The 17,497-nt window shown below is 45.3% G+C and overlaps 1 protein-coding gene across 5 annotated transcripts in view; it reads left to right on the top strand.

Annotated features, from left to right (window-relative positions):
- dachc (dachshund c) overlaps nucleotides 1–17,497 on the top strand; it is a 665,620-nt gene that overhangs the window by 323,505 nt on the left and 324,618 nt on the right. For all 5 annotated transcript variants that reach the window (XM_072476125.1, XM_072476123.1, XM_072476127.1 and 2 more), the window contains exon 3: nucleotides 13,475–13,639. In XM_072476125.1, the coding sequence (XP_072332226.1) occupies nucleotides 13,475–13,639 (165 nt within the window). The remainder of the gene's footprint in view (nucleotides 1–13,474; nucleotides 13,640–17,497) is intronic.

Below are 17,497 nucleotides of genomic sequence, written 5' to 3'. Positions count from 1 at the left end.
ACTGTGCAAGTTAAGGGGCAAATTTGACTACAGACGACACTGGGCAAGCTGTGAGCCGGATGTCCACATTGGGAGGACCAGTCTAACTGAAAAATATCTGTTCACCTGCTTGCAAACGAGTGGCCATGGACCTTTAGAAATAGTGAGTAGAATCCAATTTTTGGATTCCCACCCCAGTGACTGGCACCCCTAATTTTTATTCTTTGTTTATTAATTCATGGTGCTGCCAACCTGGCAGTCTGGCACCCTGACACTACCAATCTGGTACCCTGGCACTTGAAACGTAAATTAAGAAGATCTTACTAATGTCCCCATGCCAACCTCTGCTCCAGCCCCCCTCCCCCAATGGCCTCGCATACCCTCCACACAAATCTGTTTCCCCTCCACCAACCCTGAATGGCCACTTTTACTCTCCATGCCAATGTTTGCCCTTCGGTGCCCATTTACCCGGTATACACTCTGTTACTCCAGGGTTCATATGTGCTATTTAAAGTCATTCATTCATAACTTTAATACAAAAAACTACTTTTATTACGGTTCTCTAAAAGTGTCAATCAACCGGCCCTGTAAAGTATCAATAGCAGGAACTGCAAGCAATTGACACCTTTTTATCTTGTGTAATGGGCACTCAGCCAAGAATGTATAAGATCCAGTGTCTTCAGGTCATTAGTCCAGGCCTCTAAGTTACTAGTTCAGTAACATCACCATTAAGCTACCATTCCCATACTTGCAAACCAACATAGACGCTTAAATGTATCGAACGTTTTCACGGCAGACCCAAAAAAAAATGAAGCGTGTGATATCCAACATTGCATGCTGCAAATGGTTAGACTGATCATTTCTGCATGTGCATGCCTTTAATATTTCCAAGTAGGTGTAACTTATTGAATTTGGTGAGAAGATTGTTGCTCATAGATGTGAGAAATCGTTACCGAATCGAAAAGGACATTTGCACCTATTGAGTTTCTTTCCAACTGAATGACTATCCCCATGTTTAAGGTGGTCCCCCAATTGATCCAGGAGTCTGCATTGCTCCATACAAAATAAGGAACCAATCAATCTTTTGTCTTTTCCTTGCCTGGAGTTTGAGATGGAATGCAATTTCAGTTTTCAGAGTTGAAAAAGGGCGCCATTGAAGACTGCTTTTCTCAACAACAGTTGAAAGAAGCCTTCAGTGTAAGTGTATTAACTGGTCCAGAGCCTCCCTGAATAATAATGCATTTACCATCAGTCTCTTGGCTGTTTTCCTTCTCCCTTTGGGGCATAAGATGATCTTGTAAGGTAATAGTTACTGAAACAAAACCTTTGACCCCTTTCCGAGCTGGTGCTCCATTAATACGTTTGGTAAGACAATTGTGTGGCACTGTGCTTGACCTGAGGTTGGAAAGTAAGTGAATAATCCAGGTGGCTAGCTGCAGGTTTAAAGCAAACCATTGTTTCCCTGAGCATTTGAGAAAAACTGACTGAGTAATTTGGAAAAGAAAATAAACTGCACTTAAATGTATTAGTTCAGCGAGATGTAGTTAAATCATCAAATGGTGAACATTCATTCTGTACAGTTTTTAGCAAGGGCACCCACACACCTTTAATCTTCTCCGCGGATTTTGTGAAGGGTGCTTGTATCCTGCAATGACTTTTCCTACTCGTGCATGGACTGAAATCTAACACGAGTTATTACTATTTTTTGGGCTGCCTAACTATGCTTTGCCAGGTGGTTGGGATGGGTGTGTGTGTATGTGTGTGTGTGTGCACATGTGTGCATCTTTGTGTGTGCACACATGTGTACGTGCATCCTTGTGTGTTTCGGTGTGTGTGTGTGACATTTTTAAAATTCTAAAAGATTAACTGCCTGTAAAACAAGATGCTACAATCAGTGAGCTGAGCATTCTGCTCGTTTCCCATGAGACCTAAAGGGTGGAGGAATGTGCTTTGTCCTTTAACAATAGAGTCAAGGTATATGGATTGTTACTGTCTGCATGATTTAACTTTTAATCCCCTGAAATGTAAACCTTTTAGGATTGTAATAGTCAGACATGCTATATCTTCCACGTGGAACAAAACTGATCTCTGTTCTTTACACATTGCCTTGTGTTTACAATTTCCGACAATAAGCTGAATTTTTTTTTTTTTGAGGGCCTGTCATCCATGACCCAATTGGTTTTCTACCCCCAGCACCTCTACCCCCCCAACACTTCCTCTGCATTGATTCCTCCAGATCGAACACCTCCGACAGTTAAGACATTGAGTGCATGCAAAGCGCCTGGATTGTGAGCTAGATCCTGTATAGTCTGTCAACAGGCATCCAATGGTATTGTGATGATATAGCAACACCCTTTGCCCTCTGATCAAACCTCCACCAGCCTCCTCTCTCTTCCCTCCCCTCCTGGGCGAATATATCCTTCGAGCATTGGAGTAAGTGCACAGCAGGTTTGCTAGAATGATACCTGAACTCCAGGGGCTAAGCTACAAGGAGAGGTTATATGAACTAGAGTTTGGAAGGTTAGGGGGTGATTTGATCAAAACATTCAAGACATTCAAGAAACAGACAAGATAAATTGGGGGAAGCTATTTGTTAGCCAGGGAGTCTAGGGTTGGGGGCATAGTCTAAATATTAAAGCCAAACCTTTCAAGATAAATGAAATTAGGGAAAACGTCTTCACACAACAGGGGTTAGAAATTTGGGACTCTCTCCAGATCGATTTCTGTTATCAAAGGTATTCGGAATATCAGGATAAAGACAGGAATGTGGAGTTAGGTCACAGATCAGCCATGATCATATTTAATGGCAGGACAGGTTTGAGGGGCCAATGGCTTCCTCTTGTTCCTATGTTACACACACCCAATACTCACACTTACACAAACACACACACATGCACACACACAGGTGCATACATACACACATACACAAACACACACGCAATCATGCCCATCAGCAACTCACTACACTGAAACTTCTATTCCACCACCAGACAGTGGGGAGAGGGGTGCATTGTCAATGTTGCTCTGTCTGACACAAAGAAAGTCGTGGCCTGGAATTTCTTCAGATTTCACTGCTTTTTAGTTGATCCCTTAAAGAAATACACCAGTGGGTGTAACAAACAGGCTTCTTGGATCTGCTTATTTGCATTCCCCTTGGATCATGGTGGGTCGGTCAACCCCTCAGTTTTTATTTGCCATTGAATTAGATCACGGTTGACCTGTAACTTAAATCAAACTACCCGCGTAAGTTCAATAATGCTTGATACCTTTGCCCAACAACATTCTCAGTTCTGAAATTTTCAGTTGCCCCCCGCCCCAACCTCAGCAGAAATTCGGGGGGGAGTACGACAGGTTTTCACTTTGAGTGACGAGGTACCTCTTGGCATCAACCCTCAATGATCCGGTTCTAATTTGTTCTCGACCCCCAATCTGAGGAAATCATTTCTACTCATCTACCTGCCAATTCATGAAACGCCTCAATTATATCACCCCTTACTCATCCACACTTGAGGGATTGCAAGCCTACTCCATGTAACGTGGCCTCCTACTTTAACCTTTTCAGCCCAATTTATCATTCTGGCACACCTCCTCTGAGGCCCGAATCAGGGGCACTCCGATCAGTACTCCAGTCACTGGCTATCCAGAACTTTCTATATCTGCAGCATGATGTCCGTTCATCTGTATTCTGCTGGTGTAGGCATTACTGTCTACAATTGTTTCAATTGATGGAGTAAACAGCTGACCAACTCAGTGGGTCAGTTTCCTCAGGCCTTCTCCTCTTCTGGTTCCAAACCTTTGTTCATTTAAGGGCTGGATTAAGTCTATTGGAGGCCTGTTTACTGAATGTGTTTGTCGTTGAAGTTGGGTGTTTAGTGTTTCGGGCCTTTCATGTACATTGAACAATAGATGTATTGGGCGCGATCAACCGGCCGTGTCTCACCGGAATCGTGGCGGGATGTGAGCAGTAAATGCCGGGAGAGTCCTCCTCCAGGCTTCCTGACGGCCGTTATGCCTCGGGAGATCTGTTTGTGGCCTCCTCTGGCAAATCAGGTCTCATGCGATGTCCCGCCCTATGGGCGGGACCCAGTTTCGCACGGTTGAGTGGGTTTCACCATGCTGAAGCCGGATCTAACCAACCCCCGGCATCTTTCAGCCTCCCCAAGGAGATCCCAGATGGGCGCCGATTAGTACTGGTCGATGCAAATGTAGACCTGGTAGGGCGGCAACTTGGGATCTACCAGGCCATTGAAGGCCCCTGGGTGGTCAAGGGCAGGGCAGGGTGGTACTCTGGCTCTCCCCTAGCACCTTGGCACTGCCACTCTGTCACTGCCAAGGTGCCCGGATGCTGCTGGCAGGAGAACTGCCAGGGTGCCCGGGTGGCACTGCCAAGGGTCAGGGCCTGGGGGGGGGGGGGGCATGCTCATTAAAGGAGGGATGAAGAGGACATAAAGAGTGGGGGGAGTTGAAGGGCGGGTATGAAGGGGCCTCCAGAAGGTTGGGGGGGTGGTGTGGAGGTCCTGAAAGGGCGGGGGGTGCAAAATAAGGCATGGGAAGGCCTGAAAAAAGGGCCTTCAGTGACCCCAAAGCAGGGTGTCCTCACTTGGGGTGTTTGGGGTAATGCCCATGTGGGTGGTGGGGTGAGATCGGGGCCGGCTTCATCACAATAAATCTTCCCAACTTCAGTCCAGATTGATTAGCTGGTTGATGGGCGTGAGCAGGAATTTGCCAGAGGAGGCCACAAACAGTGACCCATAGGAAACACTCCTCCGCCATCTGACCCTTGAGGAGTCTAAAGAGAAGATAGATTTTAGCACTTACTTTGGACTCTTCTGGTCCACCCTGTCGCGTTTCTGATGCCAACTGAACGCAAACAGCACTATTGCCCCTGCACCTTAAATAAATCCACTTTTTAAAAATAAATATTTTTATTGAACTTTTAACATTTTATATAAATCACAGTAACACATGTAATAACAATAAAAAAACAAAGCAAGGAAGAACAATGCCCATCCCCCAACCCAACAGTGAACGATGGCCAGTTCCTTCCCGTGCAATGTGAACGGCCGTCATTTCCAATAGAACGTCTTAACTGCATGTAGCTTACTCACAGAAAACTAAAACTGCCACAGTGCATGCCTAGCATTGTGAGGAGTTCGGCGTTTTAGCGAGATACCAGTATTTTTATTCCAGGAGAAATTCTAATTTAATTTAATTTTTAAAATCTGTTTGTGAATTAGCTCATCAAAAGATTTGCAGACACTGGCTGATTTAAACCAGGCTGGTAGCAGCCGTTTTTGCTTCTCCCACAGTGCCCTGGGATTTCACCCTCGCCCACCAGTGGGTTTGAAGTTGCAGGGACACATTAAATCCACCAGGTGGCCTTCCCACTGCCTCCTCACCCGCCCTCAATATGTCTGAAATCTAGCTGGGCTGTGGGAAATGTCAGGTAGCCTAGTGAGGATGAATTAACGGTCATTGGAAAGGCCACAATCTGCCCCCGACGATATTTTACCTGCAGTGTTTGGAAGTTCATGCCATGTGAATTCGTATTGGGCAAGAGGGTGGGAGTCCTTTGAGGCCTCTGGACCATTGGAGGCTTTCCCCACCACACCCCACACCCCACCCCACTCTCCGACCAAGATCATCCCCGCTTTCTACCTTCCTCCCAGCCACCTGAACCTCACCCACTTTTCTGAGATGCTGAACCCCTGACTTACCTCGGCTCCTCAGCATGGTGGCACTGCCTATAATCCCAGCTGTGGACACTGCGCCCACCTGGCTCTGCTGGGGCGATAGAGCTGCTGGTCAATCCAATCGGGAGAAGTGTTAATTGCTTTAAATCGTTTGGCTGGCAGTTCTCGTCGGTGGGACTTAGATCTCAAGATAGTGGCGGACGTCTCGCCTTGAAGAAATTAACACTGTCCCCAGCACTAAATTGCTGCAGGATGGATGCCAGGATAGTGGGCGGGCTCCCCCCTTGACCTTTTAGCTGGGTGGGGGGGGTTAGGGTTAGGGTTAGGGTTAGGGGGGAGGAATGGTGGAGTGGGGAGGTGGTGACAGGGAAGTGTGCGGAATACAGCGACCCAGAAAATCCAACCCATGGCTTCATCATTTTTTTTTTTACAGATGCCAATGCCAGCTTCTTTTCACACTGTTGCAATGTGGAGCCTATTGTACTTTCAACTATATTTAAATCATTGTGGATGGCAGTGTCTAGGCTGACGGTGGAAAAGCATCACAGAAAGTTGTTTTTTTCCCTCACAGAATGGCTGAGCTAAATTGTAAATTACACAGGTGGTTATTGCTTTGCGAGCACAGCTGAAGTTGATGTTTAGTGCTGGCATAATGGCTATCAATTGATGATTTGAGAGGTTATTTTAGCGGCATGTCCTAATTCACACAGGTGATGGCAAAGAAATGGAGCAACATCCAACCTTAAACTCTCTGAATTACAGACCCTCCAGTCGGAAACAACACATTTCTGGTTTCTTTTCCACCAAAGCTGTGGCCAGGATTTAATAGCCCTACCTGCCGCAGGACAGGAAATTCCCGAACAAAGTCACGGCGGATTTTCCCGCCCATGCTCGCCATGGGCGGGATCAGAAAATCAGGCAGTAGATGAGGGTAGTGCTGTGGATGTTGTATATTTGGACTTTCAGAAAGCATTTGATACAGTGCCACATGGTAGGTTGGTTAGCAAATGAGAAAGTTTGGGATTGGTGGGTCCTTGGCAGCAGGAATTAGAGGTTGGCTAAGAGATAGGAAACAGTGGGTAGGTATAAATGGGCATTTCTCAGATTGGAGATGAGTTGACAGTGATGTTCCCCAGAGCTCAGTGCAGTGACCATTGCTTTTTATGATTTATATATAAATGACTTAGAGATGGGTGTTGAGGGCAAAATCTCTAAATTTGCAGATGATACTAAATTAGGGAGAATAGTGAATTGTGAGGATGACGCTGAGTCACTTTAGAGGGACATTGACAAGTTGGCCACATAAGCAGATGCCTGGCTGATGAACTTCAATGCAGTGAAATGTGAGGTAATACATTTTGGTAGAAGAAACATGGGGAGACAATACAGGCTCAATGGAACAACTTTCAGGGGAGTACAGGAGCATGGGGACCTCAAGGTTCAAGTGCATAATTCTCTGAAGGAGGCCGGGCAAGTTGAAACAGTTGTTAAAAAGGCTTAGAGCATCCTTGTGTTTATAAATAGAGGCATAGAGTATAAAAGCAAGGAAGTGATGCAACACCTCTACAAATCATTGGTCAGACCAGATTTGGAGTATAGTGTTAAATTCCAGGCACCATTTAAGGAAGGATTTTAAAGTCCTAGACAGAGTGCAAAGTAGGTTTATTAGAATGATATCTGGAATGAGGAATTTTAGATACAGGAAAAGATTGGAGCAATTGGGCTTGTTCTCCTTGGAGCAGAGAAGATTAAGAGACGGTCTTATTGAGGTGTTCAAAATTGTAACAATTTTGACAGGGTAAAGAAGGATAATCTGTTTCCACTAGTTGGTATGTGTGCCAGTGACTAGGGGTCATATTTTCAAGATGGTCAGCAGAGAGCTAGGAGTGAGATGAAGAGAAACTTCTTTACTCAGAGAGTCGTTGGGATATTGAATACATTTCCTGGGAGACTGGTGGAAGTGGATTCCATAGGAGGTTTCAAAAGAGAGCTGTATATATATTTGAAAGTGATGAATTTGGAGGGCTATGGAGATAGGGCTGGAGAATGGAACTAGCTGGGTAGCTCTTTCAGGAGCTGGTGCAGAAATGACGGGCCGAATGGCCTCCTTCTGTGCTGTAAAAGTCTATATGTCCCCCTGTCATTCGATGACAAGGTGGAACACTATATGAATGATGTTCTGCAACTGAGTAGTAATAATTTGTGTTTAAATGGTGTTTTAGGAGTGTTTTCAAGGATAGAGAGAGATGGGGAGTTCGAGAGATTTCAGAAGAGAATACCAAAATGAAGGGAATTGGGAACGTCAGAGAGTCCAGAATTGGAGGAGCATGAGAGATCTCAATGATCTGCAGAGACAGGGAGTGGAGAGCCAGGGAAGGTCAAGGAGCACTGGGATAATGGACTGGACTAATGGAAAGCTGGGATACAGACAGCAGAGTTTCGGATAAGCTCAAATTGAGGGAGGATACCACTGTGGAAAAGAAAAGACATCCATTTCCAGTGAACCTTTCATTAACTAAGCTACCGTAATTATAACGGTTGGGTCACATGCCTCTTAACTGTGTGGCTGCCCATGAAACTTAAGAGGACCGTGTTTGGCTCCCTGAGAGAGCGATGCCCCCATCCTCAGCACGATGGCTCCTGGAGAAGGTTAGGCTTCAATCAGAGACTCGGAACACAGGCGGGGTTGTGGGTGCGGGTGCCTAACATTAGAGCTGGGTTGTGCTTCAGGTTGAGTCTTGAAAAGCGTCTTCGCACAAGGACCAGGATTTTATGGGCCCCTCTCCCGCCTGATGGGATATTACGCCCCTGCCAAAGTAAACGCAAATTTAAGTGTCGCGCCACCTCTGCTGGTGGGGGTTGGGGAAGGGGGTGTTGTGGGGTGGTGGAGATCATAAAACCCTGGCCAAGGGATGGTGGAAATCGGCAAAAGTATGAAGGATACGAATTTGGGATCTCGATTTGGCTCGCAGATCCAGGACCAGTTCTGGTCCGTAGGCACGTCCGACTCCACAAGGCGGACCCATTGGTGGAGAGGGTGCAATTGCTCCATGCAAACCCCCAGTATGCCTACGTGGTGTACCCCGGTGGCCGCCAGGATGCTGTCTCCCTTAGGGGCCTGGAACCAGCAGGTTCCAAACACAAACACCCCTCTGGCCCGACACTCCACCCTCCCCTCCCCTCCCCCGGCGCTCCCAGCATCAACCTCACCAGGGCCATCCGTCCTTCCTGCCCATGCCCGAGGATGAAGAGGATTTTGACACGCTCCAGGAGTCACCGAACATCAGGCCAGCATCGACATCGCCGCCACCGTTACGTCGCTCCCAGCGGAACATCAAGGCCCCGGACCGGTTAAACCTCTAACTGGTCCACTGGACTTCAAAAGACACTTTTTTTGTTCTCAAATATTGTAAATATAAATTCATTGCTGTATATAGTTCTCCACCACCCCCGCCGGACTCAATTTTAACAGGGGGTAAATGTGGTAAACCACTGTTACACCTTTATTAGGTGATGTATGGTAGGACCTGTACTACAGGTTCGCCGGTAGTCCCTGCCTGCTGGCTCCGCTCAGTAGGCGGAGTATAAATATGTGTGTCCTCCATGCAGCAGCCATTTCGCCAGCTGCTGTGGGAGGCCACACATCTTAGAGCAATAAAGCCTCAGTTGTATCCAACTCTAGTCTTTGTTCAATTGATCGTGCATCAAACGGGAGTCAAAACGCCAGACGTTCTCCAATAAATAGTTTCTTAGAAGACCATTCTAGACTTTTGTCAGATGTCATTTGATAAGGGCAATCTGCCTCTCTGTCCTCATCCTTGCTCTCTTTTTTTACCTTGTTTGCACAGCCTGACATGCCTGAGACTCTGGGTTAGCTCATTTAAAGGCATAGAGCCCTGGAATTACCCCATAAATTCCACACGCACGCACCCTCACCTAAGTGTGTTTTGGAAATAAAAGTGTTTTGTTCACTTGTTTGCTAATCATTGGATTTCAAGATTGGTCAATTTACAGCACTGTCACATGATTACCACACAGGTGAGCTGAGAATTGGCACCAAGAACATTCAAGAAAATGAGTTCAACTGTAGCACAGAAACAGGCAACTCGGCCCATCTTGTCTATGCTGGTACTTATGCCCCACACAGGCATCTTTCCACCCCTTTTTTCCGAAACCCATCAGCATGACCATCTATTCTTTTCCTCCCCCTGTATTTACCTAACATCACTTGCTACATGCCTGTGACATGGCACTGAGTATCCTACTGATTACATCTGCAGTTATTGATCAAAGATAAACTTTTTTCCATGGATATCATATGCTAAAATTACCCATAAACAGTTTAAACTACACTCCTGTTCGAATTAATTTCCTCCCTAGCTCAATGTGCACAAGTGTTCAAAAAGGTGTACGATGAAGACTGAAATCTGATTGGACATACACCTTGAGGCATCATCACATGATGTCATGCATCCAAATGCCCCACCCCATAGGAACAGCTTCTTCCCCACAGCTACAAGATTCCTCAACGACTCCCCCTCAGACTGATCTGTTCCCTGTGAGAACACTATTCATGACACGCTATGCTGCTCTTGCTCATGTGTTGCTTGTTTGGCCCCTTGTTCCGCACTGTAACCAATCACTATTTGTTGATGTACCATTTGTCAATGTACTCTGTCGATTATTCTGTGTTTGTCTACTATATACGTACTGTGTACGTTCCCTTGGCCGCAGAAAAATACTTTTCATTGTACTTCGGTACATGTGACAATATCAATCAATCAATCAATCTACCCTATCATTGATTGACCACCATGTCTGTGCTCATGGCGGGAGGCCCTCCCAACCAATTGAAAAGTTCATCACCTGATTGATTGACTGACAGGTCAATAGTTCTCCAACCTGCTTTTTGTCTGCGACTGATATTTTCATAACCCATAAACAAAAGACATTTTTCTCAGAGCGGTGTCACTCATTTTTAATTCCTGGAGATTTCTGCGGGGCTGACGACCTTATAACGACCTGCCCCAGTTATGCTGGAGAACATTTTTGCACTTTTGTCCTTCGTTTAGCATCAGCCGTTGCAACAGCATTTACCATGCCCACCATGTTGTAACCTCTGCTTTGATAACCAAAGGACTGTGCCCTTAAGACACTGGCTCTACCCTTCAACCGTGACCTTTGGCCCCTCGATCACATTAGAGATCGCGGTGGAAAGGGAAAGTCCCAGGCCTTGAAACTTTAATTCTGTAAGTAGCCTTTTCATACTAAATTAAATATGTTCGAACCTGAACATTTTGTTGAAAGCCAAATGTGAAACTTGCATATTTTAGAAAAGGCTATCTCTGGTAGCTTGAGGACATTGCTAATAAGAAATGTTTGGAGGCATTCATATTAATTTCCATCCTTCATCAATGAATTTATTTATTTATGCAACGAGTGGTGACTAATGCTATCAGTTAAGTATTGTAGTAGTGGCGTATCGCAAATGCATTTGATTCGAGATTGGTGAGGTAGACTATTCATGGCTGCCAACACTCCAGGTTTGTCTTGGTCAATCTCAGGAGAAAAATCACTGAGGGGTTCAGAAGTGTTTTTTCCACTTTCTTATTTGTTAACGATAAAAATGTCAGAGATGAGGGTGAGGGAAATGGCTGTTCAACTGGGCAGCTGACAGTGCGAGTTTACGTGATAAAACTAGGAATGTGTCAACCCAAAGTTGACAACAGCTGAAGCAGATTGTGCTGTGTAGTTTACAAATTTTTACAGGCAGTAGTTGAGCTGTGGATTCCAGGGTGATCTCCAGGCTATCTAAACTGTGTTCATGGATCCCAGCCAGGATAGTGGTAATAAAGGAGCTACAATTAGGCCTCAAGATATAAACCTTGCTCCCGATCACCTGCTGGTGATCCTTTCTGGAAGTGTAACGTCAAAAGCTGACAAGACTGGTCTTGTTTTAGAGCCACTACAGTCTTCATCCACTCATCATAATGTTGAATGAGCTGCTGGAAATCTTTTTTCTTTGCAAAAATATACTTTATTCATAAAATATCTGAAACAGCATTACAAACATTTCAAAATGGCCATCACAGAGAGTGCAATAATATTCACCTTTTCTACTTAGATCAAGTTGCACTCTGAGGTGCTTCGATGACCTTCTGGAAATCATTCACAAGGCATAACATGTAAAGAAGGGCCAATTGGCACTGGAGATTGGGACCTTTAATCCAAAAAGGACTGCATAGCATCATGAGATTGGGGGAGTTTGAAAGGGGAAAACAAGTGCAAATGTCTGATTAACAGTGGTATTCGGAGTCATGTTCTATCCTATGTGGACATAGGGGATTAAATTTTGCTTGTGACACGATCATCCCTAAGGTGGTATCAGAGTTTGGAAATGTACTGTTAATAGTCCTGGTAAGTATAATGCAGCAAGATGTAAATTCAGATAGGCATTCTGGCTTGGGCATGACTTATGAACCATGCAGCAAGTAATTTTGCAGAATCTTTCCTCAGTAGATGATCTGGGAGGAAGGTGGATGATGCATCTTCTTCCGAAGAATCGTGAACCAAACGCCCCTGACTCATTACATTGTGATGATTAGCCCCAAGTCAGATAATGGAGGTGTACATATCACAGTTTCCACTGGTTCATCTTACCATCCCTGATGTTCGTGCTCAAATGAGATCCATTAATCGTTATATTATCACCAACAATATATTATTTAAGAAAGAAAAATATTGTGCACCTTTGTATGTTTCAGAGTTTTTATAAAGCTCTTGGTAGCTCGCATGGTTTGCTTATAGGGCAATCTTCTAATCGGGCATTCTTCTAACTTCTAATTTGGTTTAGCTCAGTTGGCTGGACAGCTGGTTTGTGATGCAGAGTGAGGCCAGGTTTGTTTGGAATCACTAGCTTTCGGAGCACAGCTCCTTCCTCAGCTGAGTGACTCACCTGATGAAGGAGCTAAGCTCCGAAAGCTAGTGATTCCAAACAAACCTGTTGGACTTTAACCTGGTGTTGTAAGACTTCTTACTGTGCCCACCCCAGTCCAACGCCGGCATCTCCACATCAGACCTAATCATAGTAGTAATACTCAGCTCTTGCACTACAAGGAGGTTCTCCATTGGCTGCCTGGTGCAGTCTTCGATTTACTTGGCAAGAGACGAATTGTATCTGTTGTTCAGCTTGATCTGAACTTCCAACTTCACAGCCAGGGTCAAGCAAATGAGACGGCCACAGAGTGGAGCATTCATATGTAAAACGCAGATAGACCAGTAAACTCCAAAAATATTTACTCCATATTTACACACATCCTTCAGTTCAGATACAGATTCGTGAGGAGCATCCAAGTAGGGCTTCACTGATGAAAGGATGTCCAATGTAAGCCCATTGATTGGTTGGGGTGGGATCCTGGGACAGATTTCTGATGCTCTTTTCTCCCCAAGCAGCTGAAGGCATGGCTGGATGGAGCAATTATTATCGGGCATTCTCCAGAGGCCAGAATTAGAGGAACTCAGAAATCTTGGAAAGTTCTGGGGTTGGAGGAAATTAGAGAGATATGGATGAGCAAAAGCCAAGGAGGAATTTGAAAACAAAGGTGAGAATGTTAAATCCGAGGCCTTGTGGGTCTAGGAGCCAACCTAGGTCTGAGAACACAGGGGTGATGAGTGAACAAGTTAGGGTACAGTTGGCAGATATTTGGATGAGCTGAAGTTTAGGAAGTTTACGCCGTCATAGTCTAACCTTAGACATGTTTGCCTATCTCACATCTCTCCTTGTCTCATCTTCTTTTATTCAGGTCTCACAGCAGCAGCGGCCGCCGCTGCAGCAGCTGCTACCAATGCCGCCATAGCAGAGGCCATGAAGGCAAAGAAGATCAAACTGGAGGCCATGAACAGTTTCCATGGTAACAGCAACCAGCACGGCACCGAGTCTGAAAATGGTGACATGAACTCCAGTATCGGTGAGCTTCCGCAAAAATTAAGCTTCAAATTAAGAGTCCCACATGTGTTAACGTCAGACATAAAATGTAATCAGACACAAAAAGAAATCAATCTAGATTTTTGTGAATATTGCGATGCTCCAATTTCACATAGGCCTTGCTGAACACTGTTTGAGTTGCCATTCGGCCCATCTGAAAGGACTGGTACGTTGTGCATGATGGCTCAGATTTCCTGGAAGTAAGTTCCTGCAGGTTTGAGAGTAACTAGGGCAACAGAGCAAAGTCGTTCCACTTTTCTTTCCCATGGAAATTTGCAGACAAATGTTTTACGTCGGTTCTCCGCCAGCTATGCACAATTACCTCAGTCATTTTGCTTTGTTGCCCAGTTTAATTCGCTGAAACTACACTTGGCTTATGAACAGCTCTGCTCACATGCAAAAGCTCAAGGTTGGGATTATCCAGTCCCGCCATTGGCTGTTACCATTAATTGACTTTTGGCTACTCTCCAAATCTTCTCGTCCCGTCGTGCCGACGGCAGGGCTGGGAAGTTCCAGCTGGAGATTGTGAGTTCCCTGCTCACATTCTGAACTTATGTAAATTGATGGCCAACTTTTTTGCTGATCATTAATGATGCTTTTTGGCAGTTTCTTTATTTCTCCTTACGCAGAGCCGTACTGAACTTTACATATCCTCAAATTATTTTTTTAAATTACATCAGTACGTATTCAGTTAAAAAGAGATAAGCTTGCAACTGCGTTTTCCTGAGCATTCTGCACTCGACGTGCATAAATGACAGTTTGGAATTGCTTCAAACTTTAACTTTCACAACCCGATTGCTTCTTTCTGTTGATTTTCGTTTGGCCTCAGCTTGTTTTTACATCTTGCCGAATGCTGATGCTGGTCAGGAAACCTGGGTGTAAGATTGCCGTTCGAAACCGTGTATTATTTCCATGTCAGCACATTCCAGGAAATTCCAGGTTAAATGTGGAATCGTTAACAAATGTAAGACTACCGAGATTCTTTAAGCTTGTCTTCTCATTCTCCATTAGCAATGCAAGGCTCACTGCTCAAACAGTGATTCCCACCTTCCTTTCTTTCTCTGCTATCTTATTCTAGCCCACTCAATGCCAGGCACTGGACTTCAAATCAGATAACTTTGAAGATTCTAGGCACTGTCATCCCGCAAAAAGATTATTGTCGGATGAGATGGGGAATACCTTTGTTAATGATTTTGATAACCCTATTGCCCAGTGTCAAAAATTGGCATTAATGGAGCCTTATAGGAAAGTTCACCAGCCCTGGTAATGGTTTTGCTGCTGTAAAACATGCTCATTACAGTATTATCTCGATGTCTTGGAGAATTGAGGGGATAAGGGAAGAGTTTTCTTTATATTTTTCTGTACAATTTTGTTTCTGCCCCCTCGATTTTGTGACGATGTTGACATTCAATTGCAAGTATATTAGCTTCCTTCTGGTACATCATCTAAGCAACCATTATCAAATGCCATTCTTCGTAAGATATTGCACGTGCAGGACCTCACATCTCAGCCCAGGTCAATTTAAGTATGTGTATTTCCAGCAGATGTCACTCTTAACAAGGGCTAGGGAAGGACTTGGATGGTCAAGAGAGTTGAGATGCTCTTCACCCACAAAAAATTCCATATGGTCAGTACTTCAGGCAGCCTCTCAGAATCCTGTTGCCTGGCTTCGCCTGTTGATCCCTGTGGAGAACTGTGGGCAGATGTGTGAAGGCAAGTGCCTGATGTCTCAAAACCAGGCAGCTCCAGGCAGGTAGGGTTCGTGCCCCTTGGTTTATAGCCAGTGGCGGATTTACCATTTGTGGAGCCCCGCGCTCACCTTCACTTCTGCCTCCCCACCTCAACATCAAGCCGCTCCCGATCCCACCCACCTTTGACACACAAAATGCAAAGGCGGAAGCCATAAAAATACACAAATTGCTCAATGCTTTTTAGCTTGTAAAAACACACCTGTATGAATAATTTCGGAATTAAAATCCAAGCTTACCTCTTGTCCCAATAATGGTAAAGATGGTCAATATTGCGATGTGTGAGGCTGGAAGTGAGCAAACATGGCCTTGCTGACGAGCCACGAGAGTGCAAAATGATCTGATGACATCACTGCAGTGCAGGCCAGCGCTGGAGCAAATATTCCAATCAACAGGATGCGTACGCTGCTATTTCGTATTTTACATAGAGTCTCACCCAGTTTCAGAAATAAAAATTAACTTCCTCATATCCTCTCACAAAATCAGAGTAGACGTTTGGAAGGCCAATATTGAAAGAGATGGTGACCAGCCCTTCTGCATGACCAGCAAAAGTCCATTTTCGAACACAGAATTTAAAAAACAGAATATGAAAAAGGGACACATTTGTCAAATTTTCTTGCTTCATCCCTGGTTGGCATGGTAATTTAGATAGCTTTTTTTCTACCCGTTTTCTTCACAAAATCATCAATTATATCATCATAGCTATAATTTTGTAAAGATGCACTTTCAATTGTCAAATTGATGAACGTGTCAAATGTTCCTGACTCATTGCACTTTGCAAATAATTTTTAACTCTTTTCAATACAGAAAAAGAATGTTCATCAGAAGCATTTGTGACAGGTAGTGTTAAAAATATTTTCTGAATGGTTTCCACATTTGGAAAGGTTGCCTGAAAGCCATCACATACAAGTCAGAACGAATCACCTGGTCAATGATGATCTTCCTTTTGTCTTTTAAAGTGGCTTAATTGTCTCTAGTTTAATCAAACAATAACTTCCTGTGTCTTGTACACTTCTCAACATCAGAGGGACTTATATTTTTTGTTAATGTTAGTGCCTCTGCTTCCACTGAGCAATAGTCATTTTAAACTCGCAGAACAAAACTTTTAACTGAACATAAGAATATAAGAACCAGGAGCAGGAGTAGGCCATCTGGCCCCTCGAGCCTGCTCCACCATTCAATGAGATCATGGCTGATCTTTTGGGGACTCAGCTCCACTTTCCGGCCTGAACACCATAACCCATAATCCCTTTATTTTTCAAAAAACTATCTATCTTTATCTTAAAAACATTTAATGAAGGAGCCTCTACTGCTTCTACTGAGCCTCTACTGAGGCTAACAATTGTGCAGCATTCAATAAAGTTGGATCAACATTTTGCAGCAATTTGCTGACAGCATAAATTCTTTGAAGTAAACTGTTCCACAAAAGAGTAAAAACAGCAACATTGTTCTTTTCAAACTTCTTTGCTCAGGATTGTGCTTCGGTTTTCAAATATGGGCTGGGGTTCTCCAATCCTGTGACCAAGTTCTGACGCCGGCGTGAAAAGCGACGCCAACCACACCGGCGTCAACGGTCCCCGACAATGAGGAATGCTCCCCTTCCGAAGGGGCTAGGTCGGCGCCGGAGTGGTCACCGCAGCCAGCGCGGAGCGGCTGGTGCGAGTTCGCGCATGCACGCTATGTGTGCCGTGATTCCGCGCATGTGCGGAATGGCCGCCATGATTCCGCGCACACACGTGGGTTCCCATCTTCCCGCCGGCCCCAGGGCAATACTGTGGAGCCCTACAGGGGCCCGGCGCGGAGGAACATAGGCCACCACGGAACCAGCCCGCCTGCCGATCGGTAGGCCCCGATCGCGGGCCAGGCCACCGTGGAGGCTCCCCTCAGGGTCGGATGGCCCCCCGCAGACACACCTCCCAGGTCCCGCCGTGTGGGAACTGAGTAACCCACGGCGACGGGACTCCGCTGAACTCGGCGGCCACTCGGCCCGTGGGCCCGGAGAATCGCCGGGGGGGGGGCGCTGTCAACGCCCCTGGCCGGCGTGGTGGCGATCCGCGGGCAACCGAGCATCGGCGCCGGAGAATCGGTAAGCC

This window comes from Scyliorhinus torazame, chromosome 15 (assembly GCF_047496885.1).
Source record: "Scyliorhinus torazame isolate Kashiwa2021f chromosome 15, sScyTor2.1, whole genome shotgun sequence".
Classification (NCBI taxonomy): Eukaryota; Metazoa; Chordata; class Chondrichthyes; order Carcharhiniformes; family Scyliorhinidae; genus Scyliorhinus; species Scyliorhinus torazame.
This window is presented reverse-complemented; position numbering and strand designations above follow the sequence as displayed.